This window comes from Dasypus novemcinctus, chromosome 27 (assembly GCF_030445035.2).
Source record: "Dasypus novemcinctus isolate mDasNov1 chromosome 27, mDasNov1.1.hap2, whole genome shotgun sequence".
NCBI lineage: Eukaryota > Metazoa > Chordata > Mammalia > Cingulata > Dasypodidae > Dasypus > Dasypus novemcinctus.
The window spans coordinates 20,817,233-20,832,651 of NC_080699.1; the positions used below are offsets into that span (position 1 = coordinate 20,817,233).

Consider the following 15,419-nt stretch of genomic DNA (forward strand, 5'->3'; position numbering starts at 1 on the left):
ATAGCCCTGATGACACCTTGATTTTTTTAGTTCATTGAGACCTATATCAGACTTCTGCTCTACACAAGTGTAAGCTTGTAATTTTCTGATGTTTTTTAAAATCAATTTTATTGAAACTTATTCACAAACCATACACTCCATCTAAACTGTACAACCAATGGCTTTTGATAGATTCATAGATTTGTGCATTTATCACTGCAATCAATGGCAGAACATTTTCATTACTCCAAAAGGAAAAAAACCCTACCTCTTAGTAGTCACCTTTTGATCCCTCTGTCCTTCCCCTGCCACATATAACTGCTCATCTATTTCCATCTCTATACTTTTATTTGTATGTACATTTTATATAGATGTAGTCAAACATTTTGTATCTCTCTATGTCTGGTTTCATTCACTTAGCATAATTCCTTTTTTAACCATTGATGGAATAATATTAATATATTACTATTCTTTACATTCATAGTTTGCTTTAGTTGTATTTTTTTTGCCAAAAAATCACCATTATTAACATCCTGTAACATTAATGTGCATTTTTTCTGTTTCAGAGAAAAACATTCTTATATATGTGCTATTAACCGTACTTATTGTCCATACGAGGGTTTGCTCTGCTATATGGCCCCATGGTTCATCTTTTAGCTTTCCTTCTAGTGATATACATCATCTTAAACTTTCCTTTTCAACCACTATCCTACCCATATATTAGTGCTGCTAATTGCAATCACTAAAATGCACTATCATTGCTTTTATCCACTTCCAAACATTTACAAACTACCATTTTACAAATTCTGCAAAATTAATCCTCATCTTTCCATTTTCTATTCTACTTCTATCTTCTGGTGACCTATATTTTAGCTGTTTACTCCATGAGTTTGCTCATCGTATTAGTTCATATTAGTGAAATCATAGAATATTTGTCTTTTTGTGTCTGACTTGTTTCACTCAACATAAGGTCTTCAAGGCTCATCCATGTTGTCATATGCCTCACAACTTCATTTCTTCTTACTACTAAATAATATTCCATTGTATGTATACACCACAATTTGTTTATCCATTCATTGGCTGATGGACACCTAGGTTTCTATCTTTTAGCAACTGTGAATAATGCTGAATGAACATTGGTGTGCAGATGTCTGATCCTCTCTCTGCTTTCAGTTCTTCTTGGTATATACCTTGTAGTGCAATTGCCAGATCACATGGCAGATCTATTTTAACCTCCTTAGGAACTGCCAAATTGTCTTCCAAAGCAATTGCACCGTTCTATATTCCCATTAACCCTGAATGAACATTCCTGTTTCTCCACATCCTCTCCAAAATTTGTAGTGTTCTGTTTTTTTAAATAGTGGCCATTCTAATAGGTGTGAAGTGATATCTCATAGTTTTGGTTTACCTTGCCCTAATAACTAGTGATGTTGAACATCTTTTCATGTGCTTTTTTCCCCCCCTCACCATTTGTATTTCCTCTTTGGAAAAATGTCTATTTACATCTTTTGCCCATTTTTTGATCAAGTCATTTGTCTTTATGTTGAGTTGTAGAATCTCTTTATATATCATGGATATTAAACCCTTATCGGATATGTGATTTCCAAATATTTTCTCCCATTGAGTAGGCTGCTTTTTCACTCTTTTGACAAAGTTCTTTGAAGTACAAAAGTGTTTAATTTTTAGTAGGTCCTATTTATCTATTTTTCCTTTCATTGTTTGCATTTTGGGTGTGAGGTATAAGAACTCACCTCCTACCTCCAAATCTTGAAGATGCTTTCTTACATTATCTTCTAGGACTTTTCTGCCTGGCTTTTATGTTTAGGTCTTTGATACATTTTGAGTTATTTTTTATATAGGGAGTGAAGTAGGAGTCCTCTTTCATTCTATTGGTTATGGATATCCAGTTCTCCCAGCACCATTTGTTGAAGAGACTGTTCTGTCCTAGTACAGTGGACTTCAAAGTCTTATAAAAAATTAGTTGACTGTAGAAGTGAGTGTCTATTGCTGAACTCTGATTTTGATTCCACTGATCAATGTGTCTATCTTTATGCCAGTACCACTGTAGCTTTGGAATTTGCTTTAAGGTCAGGAACTGAGAGTCTTCTGACTTGATTCTTCTTTTTTAGGTTGTTTTTGACTATTTTGTGCCCTTTTCCCTTCTAGATAAATTTGGTAATTACCTTTTCTATTTCTGTAAAGTAAGATCTTGAATTTTGATTGGGATTGTGTTGAGTCTGTAAACCGATTTGAGTAGAATTGAAATCTTCGTGATATTTAGCCTTCCAATCCATGGATATGGAATGCCCTTCCATTTCTTTAGGCCTTCTTTGATTTATTTTAGGAATATTTTGTATTTTTCTGAATACAGTTCTTTTATATCCTGGTTAAATTAATTCCTAGATATTTGACTCTCCTAGTTGCTGTTGTAAATGGAATTTTTTCCCTTGATTTCCTCCTTAGATTATTCATTGCTAATATACAGAAACAGTACTGATTTTTGTATATTGATCTTGTATCCTGCTGAACTCAATTATTAGCTCTAGTAGCTTTGTCATAGATATTAATATTTTGGAATTTTCTAAATATGGGATAATATCATCTGTGAATAATGAGTGTTTTACATTCTGTTTTCTAATTTCAATTTCTTTTTCTTGCTTAATTGTCCTAATTAGAACTTCTAGCATAATATTGAATAATAGTGGTGACAGTGGGCATCTTTGTCTTGTTCCCAATCTTAGAGGGAAAACTTTCAGCTTTTCCTCATTGAGTATGATGTTAGTGTGGGTTTTTCATGTATGCTCTGTATCACGTTAAGGAATTTTCATTCTATTTCTATCATGTTTTTATTCAGAAAGGTTGTTAAGTTTTGTCAAATGCCTTTACTGTGTCAGTCGAGATGATCATCTTTTTCTTCTTTGATTTGTTAATGTGGTGTATTACATTAACTGATTTTCTTGTGTTGAGCTACCCTTGTAAATACCAGGAATAAAATTCACTTGATTGTGGTGTATACTTCTTTTAATATGCTGTTGGATTTGATTTGCAAGTATTTTGTTGAGAATTTTTGCATCTGTATTCATTGGAGATTTATCTGTAGTTTTCTTTTCTTGTAGCACCTTTATCTGGCTTTGTTATTAAGGTGATGTTGGCTTCGTAAAATAAGCTGCCTAATTTTCCTCCTCTTCAATTTTTTTTGGGAGAATTTGAGCAGGATTGATATTAATTCTTCTTGAAATGAAATAATTCACCTGTGAAGCCATCTAGTCCTTGGGAGATTTTTGATGACTGATTCAATCTCTTTACTTAATATTGGTATACTGAAGTCTTGCCTTTCTTCTAGAGTTAGTGTAGGTTGTTTGTGCATTTCTAGGAATTTTTCCATTTCATCTAGGTTGTCTAACTTGTTGGCATACAGTGTTTCATAATATCCTCTTATGATCCTTTTTAGTTCTGTGGGGTCAGTAGTAATGCCCTTCATTTGAATCCTGATTTTATTTATTTGCATATTCATTCTTTTTTCTTTGTTAGTCTAGCAAAGCTTTTGTCAATTTTATTGATCTTCTCAAATAACCAGATTTTGGTTTTGTTGATCTCTCTATTGTTTTTTATTTATTTTTTCTCTTTTTCACTTATTTCTGCTCTACTCTTTATTATTTCTTCATTTCTGCTTGCTTTGGGAATGGTTTGCTGTTCTTTTTCCAGTTCTTCCAGGTGTTCAGGTAGGTCTTTGATTTTAGCTCTTTCTCCCTTTTAATATACATGTTCAGGGCTAAATTTCTCTCAGCACTGCCTTCATGGTATCCCTTAAGTTATGATAAGTTGTGTTCTTGTTTTCATTTCTTTCAAGATATCTACTAATTTCCCTTGTAATTTCTTCATTGGTCCACTGATTGTGTTGTTTAGCCTCTATGTATTTATGAATTTTCCCATTTCCTGCCTATTTTTGATTTCCAAATTCATTCCATTATGATCAGAGAAGGTTCTTTGTATAATTTCAATCTTTTGATATTTATTGAGACCTGTTTTGTGACCCAATATGTGGTCTATCTTAGGGGAAGTTCCATGAACACTTGAGAAGACTGTATATCCTGCTGATCTAGGGTGCAATGTTTGTATATGTTTGTTTGGCCTAGATTATTTATCGTATTTTCAGGTTCTCTGTTGATCTACTGTCTAGTTGTTCTATCTATTGATGTGAGTAGAGTATTGAACTCACTATGTCAACTATCATTGTAGACATGTCTATCTCTACCTTCAGTTTTGCCAGAATTTGCCTGATGTATTTTCGGGCACCCTGGTTAGGTGTATAGATATTTATGACTATTATTTCTTGCTAGTGGATTGTCCCTTTATTAATATATAATGGCCTTATGTGTCTCTTACAACATTTTTGCATTTAAAACCTGATATTAGTATAGCTACCCCAGCTCTTTTTTGGTTACTGTTTGCAATATCTTTTTCCAATTTATCACATTCAACCTATTTGTATCCTTGTTCTAAGTTGAGTCTCTTGATAGCATGATGATGTATATATACATATATATATATTTTTTTTTTTTTTGAGGTACTGGGGATTGAACCCAGTACCTCTTTGATCAAAACAGGGCCGGAGACCCACTAAAGAGGTGCAGACCAGTCTTCAAGTGCTTTGGGGAGAGGGGCAATAAAAGTTCCCAAACCCCTCTTTTTTAATTATTTTTTGGCATGCACTCTCCTGACCTGCCAGCAGACGGCATTCTTTGACAAACCTTTTAGCTCAGTCCTAGAGGGGAATGTGTTCTCTGGAACTACCACCAGATAGGTGATTTTGAGACAATGTCAGGAGAGTTCCCCTTCTGGGTCAGCTATTCAGACCAAGCCTCACAGTTCAAACTCACTGATCAGAAGCTACTCTTGTCCTTTGGCCACACCTTCCCCTCCCTTTTCCCAGGGAGGAAGAAATTACCGCTCCCCCCTGCATCAGCTGTAGCCAGTCCCAGGTAATAAGAGGGTATTTGAGAAAGCAGGCTATTTTATCTTTCTGCCAGCCCCCCAGGTGGATACAATAGCCCTACAGTACCTGGCAGAATAGGTAGAAACTGTGGGACTGCCACAGTCCAAACTTGCTGGCCAAAAGCTGGATCAGCAGTGGGCTGTGACCTTCCATCCCCCTATTCCTGGGGATATAGACCTCTGTGGCCCTCTCATTCCATAGCCACATGCCAGAGATTGGATGATCTGAAGGTGTCTGCCCTAAGAGTGGGAATTGGGTGCCTGCAGCAGCAGCAGCCCAAGGTACTCACAGATGCTTACCACAGTTTCTCCTTCTCTTCACCCCTTTGTTTCCTGGGTCCTGCCCAGTTCTCCTCTGGCTTCCAGGGCCCTAAAACAGTTGTTTCAGGCACTTTCTGCCTGACCTCTAGTTGTTTTTCTGGGAGAGAAGAGAATCCCCTAAATCTCTAATCCTCCATCTTCTCAGAAGTCCCAATTTTTGATGCTTTAAGCTGCCAAATTTGTTGTAGTTTGTTATAGCAGCAATAGAAAGCTAAAACAAACATAACTGACATCTTTTCAATATCAAGCAATCCCATCCAGAGACCAGGGTATTTTTTTCTCTTTATTTAGGTTTTATTTTATATCCCTTAGTCACATTTTAAATTCTTCCTATAGATCACACATATTTTGTTAAATTCTGAATTAGCTTTTTAAAGCACAGAGTGGATCATGTCACTTTCTCAGTTGGTTTCCACGGCTTTCAAAAGCCTTCTCAATAAACACTTGAATCCTCAGCATTGCACTTGAGAACCTCTGTGACCTAGTTTCTTCTTCTCTCTCAAGCCTCATCTTTTGCTTCATTCCACCATGTGCTCACTCCCATTGGTCTGTTGAACAAAGATCATGATAATCTTGCTCATGTTAAAAATTCAGATAAAGATACAGGATGTGGACTTTAAGCCGCAGCATCAGTTATAAAAGCAACAACCTTAGAGTCCACTTAGCCAGCTCCATAATGGTCAAATCGCTGTTATGCCAACAGGGAAATAGGAAGCCAAAATTAAAATGTTCCTACTTTGAAGTTGTGGATATTCTTCAAAGAGAATTGCTCCATGTCTCAGTATTGGCTCTAAGAGATGGGTTCCCAGATTTAATAGTGAAAGTAGTAAACTCATATTTTCCCCTTCGGATAAATTGAGATGAAATCTATTATAAACAGAATTTGAAATAATTTCCTGGAATTGATTTCTCGCTTTAAAATCCAAGGTGAATAACACCCTTGACAGCTGCTAGGAATTTTGCTCTGGGACAACTGCGATTGCTAAGGTTGGCCCTGAAAAGCATTCCTCTGTGTAAGTGATCCCATAAGAGACCGATGCCAAGCAACATGTACCGCAGGACAGAGCAGACTTACTGTTACATCCAGAGACATCAATGCCTTTAAGACCTTTCAGCATTTCAACTCCCACATTGGACCTTCAAAAAATAGGACAATAAATTAGCCTCCTGTCTGTCCATACAATACAGGTAACATGAAACACCTGTGAGCAAAGGATGAATTTTTTAAGTTTTCTCCAGTTGAAAACTATTATTGTTGCTGTAAATCTAAGATATATTGGGTACTGTAAACAAATTAGGATTTGGGAAGACAGTTCAACCTGCTGAGAGCTTCTAAAGTCCAGGGTAGTGCTATTCATCTGCCACATGCAATCAAAGTGCCCTGGAATTTTATATTCAAACTATTTATCTAATCTTTGAGTTCTGTTTCCTCTTTCTGCTTCCACATCACCAGTTAAGTTCACACTTAATTTTTCTAATCGACTACCTGTTTTAGTTTAGTCCCCTTAAATTCTTCAGCCCAACTGCCAAGCCCCCCTTTCTAAATACAAATGCAACTGCCTCACTGCCTAAAATCCTTGGTTGTCACCTCATCGTTTACCTTCAGAGTCCGTACTCCTTACTGTGATGTGAAGATCTCTTATCATGGTGCCTTTGCTTCTCTCTCTCTCTTATTTTTTAATTTTAGGAGTTATGGGGATAGAATCTGGGACCTTGTACATGAGAGGCAGGCACTCGACCACTGATCTACATCTGCTCCCTTCTGCTTCTCTCTTGTTCCATGTTTCCTATGATGTTTACCTTCAATTTTTCTGGAAACTTGCTTTCTGAAAATTGTAAGCTTCCTGAAGGAAGGCAATGCATTTGTCTGGTCTACTGCTGTCTCTCTAACATCCACCAAAGTGCTGGCAGTGAGCAGGGTTCAATATGATGCATGAATAAGCACCCACGTTGGATTTCTTTCCTCCAATGAATGAAAGCCTGTCTGACTCTCCTGCTTCACAGCCCTTACCTTTGTAAGTGTGAATGTAAAGGCAGAAAGGGGTTAAGGAGGGAATGCGGGTCCAGGTGCCAAGTAACACAGATGTAAGTTGGTATCTGATTTTCTGTCTCCAGAAAGAACCAGCATGTCTTTCATCCCTACTAGGACTTAGGGATGGTTACTGGCTAGGAGGAGATTAGGTGAGCTGCACCATCAGACATAGAACAGAAGAAACAGACATGCAACTGTGCTTTTACTTATTTCAGAAGGAGTCAGGGACTGTGGATCAGGAAACAAAACTTGGGTAACTAGATAAAATTCTGCAATGCATATTATTTTTTCCCCCATGCTTTGTATCCACTCTTTATATCCTATTAGCAATTAAATATATTTTGAAACCTCAAGGGAAAACAACTGTGAGCTTGACTCTGAAAACTGCCAAGGGGATTGCTGAAGCTGTAGCATTCCACTCAGTAGTCAGGCTCCAGAATAGTGAGTCCTTAGGAATAAAATGGATCGGTGGGGGTGGGGGGCAGTGGCAAGGGAAAAGGAAGGGGACTGAGCCTTTGTGGCTTACTGAAAGATAGCAAAGGAGCAGAACTGATAGGTGTTCTTGGGGCTTGGCAAGAGAAAGATCCATGGATTCTATGATTTGTGTTGACCAGAGGTAGGATAGTTACCTTTTGTGAATCCTCTAAATGACCCTGAAGAGACTCTAGTAGTTATTGTGAATAAAAAAGTGTTTTCCTGCTTAGCAGAGAACATGGAGACCAGGATGTGAGCATTTTGTTTGTAAACAAGGAGAGAAAGGCATGCGGTTGATGTGGCCATGTTGATACGAGAACCAAGCTTACAACCCACTTTGTGGAGATCTGTCCAGCCATGGGCTTCTAGGAGCCTTGGGGAATCTAAAGAACTCCTCCAACCTGAGTAGTATTTACTCAGGAATACCTGATCATGAGGTCAACCAGAGATGACCAGGAGAAGTTAGCTTTTAGTAAAGACTACACAGTTGGGGTGCAGTGTGGAGAATGAATTACAGAGGACACAAGTGGCAAGAGGTAAACCAGTTAGGAAGACGATACAAGGAGACTAGATGAGATGATGGTGGCCTGAACTTGGATAGTAACATGAGGGATGAAGAGAAACAGATGGTTGCAAAAGATATTTAAGAAGGAGAATATACAGAAAGTGATATGATGGGGTAAATGAGGATGGATACTACCATTCACTGCTCAAGGAATCTGTTTCTGTTGTAACATCTCTTAACACACAGCAGAATATTTCTCTATGGGGAATATTGTGTAAAACTTATCTACAATGAAAGACATAAATAATCTGTGAACACTAGTCATCATGGAGAAATACAGGCACTTATATTATAGAGTTTCATCTTGTGCAGCCTTCTTTTATTGAACAATTCAGTGAAAATGCCAACCTTGGCTGTGGGAGTCATGAGCAGGGGTCCTATGAAGATGCCATAAATCTGATCTGGACCCTGAGTAGAGAAGGCATTTGAGGGGGTTATGCTCCATATTAATTAAAATGGGAACGTAGTTCTGCTTGTGGACATTCTCACTATATCTAAAGGTGTACTTACCTTTGGAAAAGGCTTTTTTCCTCGACGGTAAGATAGGAGATGTCTTTGTTCCTTGTGCTCATGCGGGTCAGAGCATCACAGGGCATGTGCTGAGGCCTCACGCAGTAGAAGGCTTCTTGGTCTCGAGGGTCCAGGTACTGGCACAGCTCAGCACTCGTGTTTAGGGTCAAGCCACATTCAGTGAAGACATGGGATGTGCCATTAACAAACTGACCTTTGTAAATAACCCTGTCATAGCCTTGGTTCCTCGCCCTCCAGAGGGCTGACGCCCCTTCACTGGGGTGGATGAGCAGGACAGACAGAGAGACCCGGCCCTCCCAGAACAGAGTGAAGCTGACCAGGTAGGTGCCGTTGTTGAAGTCTGTCACCTTTCCTGAAGCGCCTGCCTGCAGGGCTGGGGAAGACATCCTGGCCCTGAGGAAATCCCCGCCGTAGTCCTTCCTGCGTCCCAAGTGGTCCCTCACCTCCAGCAGGACGTCGAGCTGCTCCCCCCTGCAGTAGGGGTCTCGGGGGTTGAGGATGGAGGCTCTGCTGTGCGCTGCACTGGTGGTGGAGTTGAGGTGGGCGAAAGGTCTGGGCGGGATCAGCTGGTCTAGCTTCTGCGTGATCTCCTTTATTCTCAGGTCAGTCTCTGTTGGTGTCCTGGTTGGATTATTTGGTATTTTAGGGTGTGAGGACCTCGTGGAGGTATTCCAGTGTTGCAAGAAGATGGGTAAGTTTAAGGCAGACCAAAACTGAAATGACAAGGAATGTGACATACTATGAGATGAACCTGTCCCTAGTTGTGTTTGCTTACTATGGGTTTGAGTATTTATGTGCCATCATCAATATAATTTAACATTTCTGACAGTTTTGCATAAAATGTAAAAATTTGTGATTCTACCTAAATATATTATAGCTAAATATATTGAATCCAAAATGTATCACTCAGAGAATACTTATGAGTGCATTTTCTCTTCCTCTTCCTTTGCACCTGCCAGCCTGCTATCGCTATGTTCTTTTGAGTTCACCTCTATGTTCCTCTTATCTATGTCAAATAGTCTTTTCTTTCCCTATTGTATCATAGTTCAAACCATCAATATTCATACTCTGGATTATAATAGTCACCTCAAGGTTGAAAACTTTGTCTTCCATTCTGTTTCCTCTTCAGTTAATTTCTTCCATTGTCACTAAATCAATCCTTCTACAGTATGAATTTTAACCCTTCCATGGCATCTCCTTACTTTTGGGGTAAAGTCCATCTTCTTAAGGTAACTTCATGCATGGCCTCTTTTTAACTCTCTAGTTCTGCCACTTCCTCTTTTGTACTCAGTGTTTTAATGAGACTGACTACTTTTATTTTTAGAAGCTGACCGTTTTTCTCTCAGTTTTTGCTCTTTACTAATACTTTTCCTCTTCCTGGATTGCTTACACCTCCACATTTTCCTTAAGACTCCTAAACATGTTAACTTGTAATTTAGAAACCACTAATCTTAGAGGTCACTTCTTAAAACTTTTAATGCTAGAGAGTTTAAAAGTTCTTTTTTATTTAACTCAAGACAGTGATTTCCAAACCCTGTTGATTGTTAGAAGCACCTGCCCTGTCAAACTTTTCTAAGAATTTGAATTCTTAGACCTTAGCCCAGATCGGTGGAGTCTTCATGACTGAATGTTATTGCCCAGGGGTATAGTTTTTCAGAAGTCTCACAGGCAATCTTACAGTCAGGCCCACACAGTTACTAGGGCTTAGACCAGTGATTGCCAGCCTCTCACATGTTTTAGAACATACATTGACCGTTAGCCACGGGTGATGATGAGTTAATTCAGGATTACAAAGATGGCCCCAGAAAGAAATATCTTTCAGTATAATTTATATCTTAAAGGATTGAAGATAAAATCTCAGGACCAACAAAATGTAATTGCTAAAAAGCATTTCCTGTATTTCAACATTTATTTATCCTTAAAGTTCAATAATAAGTTCAATAATAAATGATGGAAGCGGACTTGGCCCAATGGATAGGGCATCCGCCTACCACATAGGAGGTCCGTGGTTCAAACCCTGGGCCTCCTTGACCCGTGTGGAGCTGGCCCATGTGCAGTGTTGATGTGCGCAAGGAGTGCCCTGCCACGGAGGGGTGTCCCCGCGTAGGGGAGCCCCATGTGCAAGGAGTGCGCCCCGTAAGGAGAGCTGCCCAGTGTGAAAGAAAGTGCAGCCTGCCCAAGAATGGCACTGCACACACGGAGAGCTGACACAATAAGATGATGCAACAAAAAGAACCACAGATTCCCGGTACTGCTGATAAGGATAGAAGTGGTCACAGATGAACACACAGCGAATGGACACAGAAGAGTAGACAACTGGGGTGGGGGGCAGGGGGACAAAGGGGAGAGAAATAAATAAAAAAAAAAGTTCAATAAATGGAAACTTAAGTACTTTCAAGTTCAGGAACAAGAGAAAGGTGTTAGCTACCATCATATGAGCTAACGTTTAACATAATTTTAGAAGAGCTGGATAAACAAAATAAAAAATTATCAAAAATAAATCAGATGCATGAAAATTATAAGGGGAGGAACAAACTGCCCTTTTTTGCCTTTTAAAAAAATTATTATTTTTAACTAAATTTTTAATTGGAGAAGATGTGAGCTTACAAAACAATCATGTATAATGTACAGAATTTCCGCACATTACTCCTCAGTCAACAGCTTACATTATTGTGGAACATTTGTTTCAGATTATGAAAGAAAATCATCAGACTTTTACCACTAACTATGGTCCATAGTGTACATTTGATATATTTTTTCCATATTCTCCCTATTATTAACACCATGTATAGCATATTTGTTGTAGATCATGAGCGAACACTCATATTTGTACCATTAACCACAGTCCATCTTCCACCACATGGTTCACTGTTATACAGTCCTATGCCTTGTACATTCTATCTAAAGTGTACACTCAGTGGCTTTCACTTTCATCACAGAGTTGTGCAGTCATCACCCCAGGAAATCTTTGAACATTTTCCTTACTCAAAAAAAAAAAAAAAAAAAAATCACATGCCCCCCTATTATTGACCATTATTGTTGACATAGTTCCTTCTTTGACACTGATGCAAGAATATTATAATATTGCTGTTAGCCATAGTCCATAAGTGACATTAATTGTACTTTGCCCATACATCACCATATTCCTACCACCTTATAATAGTGACATACATTTGTTCTAGTTTGTAGAAGAACATTCTTGTATTTGTGGGTAATAGTACAAATACAAAAATATTCTTTTCTTTTTCCTTTTCTTTCTTTTTTTCTTCTTTTGAAGTACTGGGGATTGTACCAGGAACCTTGTATGTGGGAAGCCGGTGCTCAACTACTGAGCCATCCCCTTAGTTGGCCTTCTCGCCTGTCTCCTTGTTGTTTTTCCTTGTTTTTAGGAGGCAATGGGAACTGAACCTGGGACCTCCCATGTGAGAAGCAGGTGCTCAAAGGCTTGAACCACATCTGCTCCCCTTTCTTCTTTATTTTATTTTACTTTTTGCAGTTGTTGTGATTGTCTGTGTAGAAAATCAAATGGAGTTAGTGAATTGTTAGCATTAAGAAAGTCAGAAAGGAGCTGGATACAAAATAAACTTGTAAAGATCATAGCATTTCTCTATATACCAGTACTAATTGACTAGAAAATACAATAGAAAAACAGACTCTCTTTCACAATTACAACTAAAGCTGCAAAGTGTCCAGTTTTTAGCCTGATAAAAGTGAATAAAACCTATATAGGGGCATTTTGTGTGTATGTGGGTGTGTTAGACAATGGTTTATTTGATTTTACCAAGGAACAAGCAAAAAGTGAAGGAAAAAAACCCAGGTAAATGGGACTTCATTAAAACCAAAAACTTTCAAATGATTTCAAACCCAAGCTTATAATCAAAAGTTTTTAAATGAATTGACAATATAATCAGTTCAGCAAAGGAAGACTATTACATTGTGATCCTAGACTACTAAGTCTAATCTTCAGAAAGACTAAATTATGGAGGCATTTTAAAACTCTTTTAAAGACATTTTAAATAGACCAGATTGAATGAAGAGCTATACCACTTTGTAATGTTGGAGGTTTTAATATTCTGCAATCTTTTATTTTCCCTTAAAGTAATTAGAGAATTCTGTGTATTTCTAATAAAATCCTCAGAGGGAAAATCTATGATAAGGTGGAGAGGTGTGATTGGGCAGTGGACGGGTGTGAGAGTGGTGCAGTGATGTAATTGGGTTCGGCAATGCTGGTCTGTGAGGCGGAGTAGGGTGGGGGGTTGGACTGTATTATCCATGTAACTAGGGGGAGGGTTGGAGGAAGGAGCAGGTGAACTCTGGGGATTTGCAGGTCTGTGGTTAAAACTACAATGTTGGGAATGTTCTTTTGGCAAATATGGCAGAGTAGGGTTACTGGTGTAGGGCATCGGGTGTGGGGGTACATACGGAACAGGGCATACCTGGGGCATGCTTCTATGGAATATGGAATATGTGTTCATCATGTCATAGTGTGTCAGTGAGTGGAGACCCACACAATAAAGAAGAAAATACTATATTCCTATTTTGGGGAGTCCTGCTATGCTCTCAACTAGAGGGACAAGAATTCCTCGAAAACATAGGCAGTGCCTAATAAAATAAAACAGACTAATATGTCTAGCCCTCGATATTATTGCAAGTAACTATGAATCTTATTTTTCGAACATTGAAACTTAGTGGTTACCATAGATTCCGAGGAGAGGGGAAAGGAAGAATAGAGTAGTGAAACATAGGGCATTTTTTAGGGCATTAGAATTGTTCTGCATGTTTTTGCAATAATGGATACAAGCCATTTTAAATTTCATCAAAACCTGTAAAAGTGTAAGTTTCAAAATGTAAACCATAATGTAAACCATTGACCATGGTTAATAGCAATGCTTTAATGTTTTTACATCAATTGTAACCATCAGCATGTAAAATGTTATTAATAGGGGAGAGTGGAAAAGGGGAAGTATATTGGGTATATGAAAATCCCCTATATTTTCTATGTGACTTTTCTGTAACCTAAAGCTTATTTGAAGATAAAATGAAAAAAAAAAAGAAGACACTGGGGGTATATGGAAGAAATTGTCACTGTACACTTAAGACAACAGATCTTACAGTGAGGAAATTCACAATTTCTAAAAAATTTTTATATTCAAAAAATTTTTTGTATTTTGTTATTTTTAAAAATTATTATTTCATTTTCTTATTAATTTTATTTGGTGATTTTGTTGGCTTTGCTTTTGGAGAGGTTTTGGATACAGAAGGGTCACAACTGTGACGGGGAGGATCACTGATGCAGGGGTTGGTGATGGGGGTAAGTGTGGTGAAGGATGCACTTAGGGCATATGAATATGTTCAAATGTTCATTGGGCATTGTCTCAGTGGGTGGAGACCGATATAATAACCAAAAGAATATAGAATTCCCATCCTGGGGAAACCTGATACATTCTCTAATAGAATGGCAAGAATCCCCCAAGTACAAGTTCAGTGCCTAGTGGAGGAAGACAGACCATTATGCCAGGTCCTTATATTGATAATTGTACTTATGAGACTTTTCTTGTGAAACTGAAACTTAGCCTAGTATTATATGCATAATATCACACTAGTTACCTCCTGAAATCTCCTTGTTGCTTAACTGTGGCCTCTCTCTAAGTCAAACTCAGCATATAAATACACTACCTTCCCCCCACTGACATGGGACATGATTCCCGGGGATGAACCTCCTTGGCACTGAGGGATTATTACCAAGTGCCAACTAGCAATGAAACTGGCAAAAGACCTTGACCCAAAGGGGGAAATATTAAATACAAATTAGTTTTTATGGCTAAGAAGTTTCAAAGTAAGTCGGGAGGTCATTCCAGAGGTTAAGTTTATGCACATCTCAGCAGCATCTCATTTACTGCCACAGTAAACAGTGCCTCAAACAGCAGGGCTCCTGAAGGCTCTAAAGATCCAGACACTACAAGCAGGGAAGACAAGCTCAGGAATTCAGCACCCTGTCAGTGGGCCTTACTGTAGAATTTATGCTCCCCAATGTAACAGAGTTGAATTAATTTACAGTTTCCCTACACAAGGTTCTTCTGCCCCTTTTATTTGAACCTGTAATTAGCACTATACTTATTAAATATATGTCCCAGAGACTTAAATCTTTGGTCTGTTCATGTGCCAGTTGAGCCCTGAATCTCAGCAGACTTACAATACCTACCCTTCAGCTCATTGGAGTCACCCAGGAAAACTAACAAGGAAATGATGATGGACAACATCCATCCCAAGAAACAGAGAGTGTCTGCAACTGCAAGCAAGATAGTTCCATCCATCTGCCCCATGAGATCTAAGTACCATTTCAATTAGAAAGAGAGTGGGCATCACTATCCCCAAATCATCAAGACTGTGTAATGAAGGATAGACAAAAGTAGACTTATTATTCTTTATAGATTCATTATTACTCTAGCAATGGAAGAACTTTTATCATTGATATAAAGGTGGTGGCCACCAGAGGTTCTGAAAGGAGGGAGAGGTAATTAT

The 15,419-nt window shown here is 38.4% G+C and overlaps 1 protein-coding gene across 7 annotated transcripts in view; it reads right to left on the reverse strand.

Annotated features, from left to right (window-relative positions):
- The window catches only part of LOC101422329 (NXPE family member 1), a 41,783-nt gene that overhangs the window by 11,787 nt on the left and 14,577 nt on the right, over nt 1-15,419 (reverse strand). For all 7 annotated transcript variants that reach the window (XM_012528084.3, XM_058289028.2, XM_012528083.3 and 4 more), the window contains 2 exons: nt 8,877-9,610; nt 6,371-6,432 (listed from right to left, as the gene is read on the reverse strand). In XM_012528084.3, the coding sequence (XP_012383538.2) occupies nt 6,371-6,432; nt 8,877-9,610 (796 nt within the window). The remainder of the gene's footprint in view (nt 1-6,370; nt 6,433-8,876; nt 9,611-15,419) is intronic.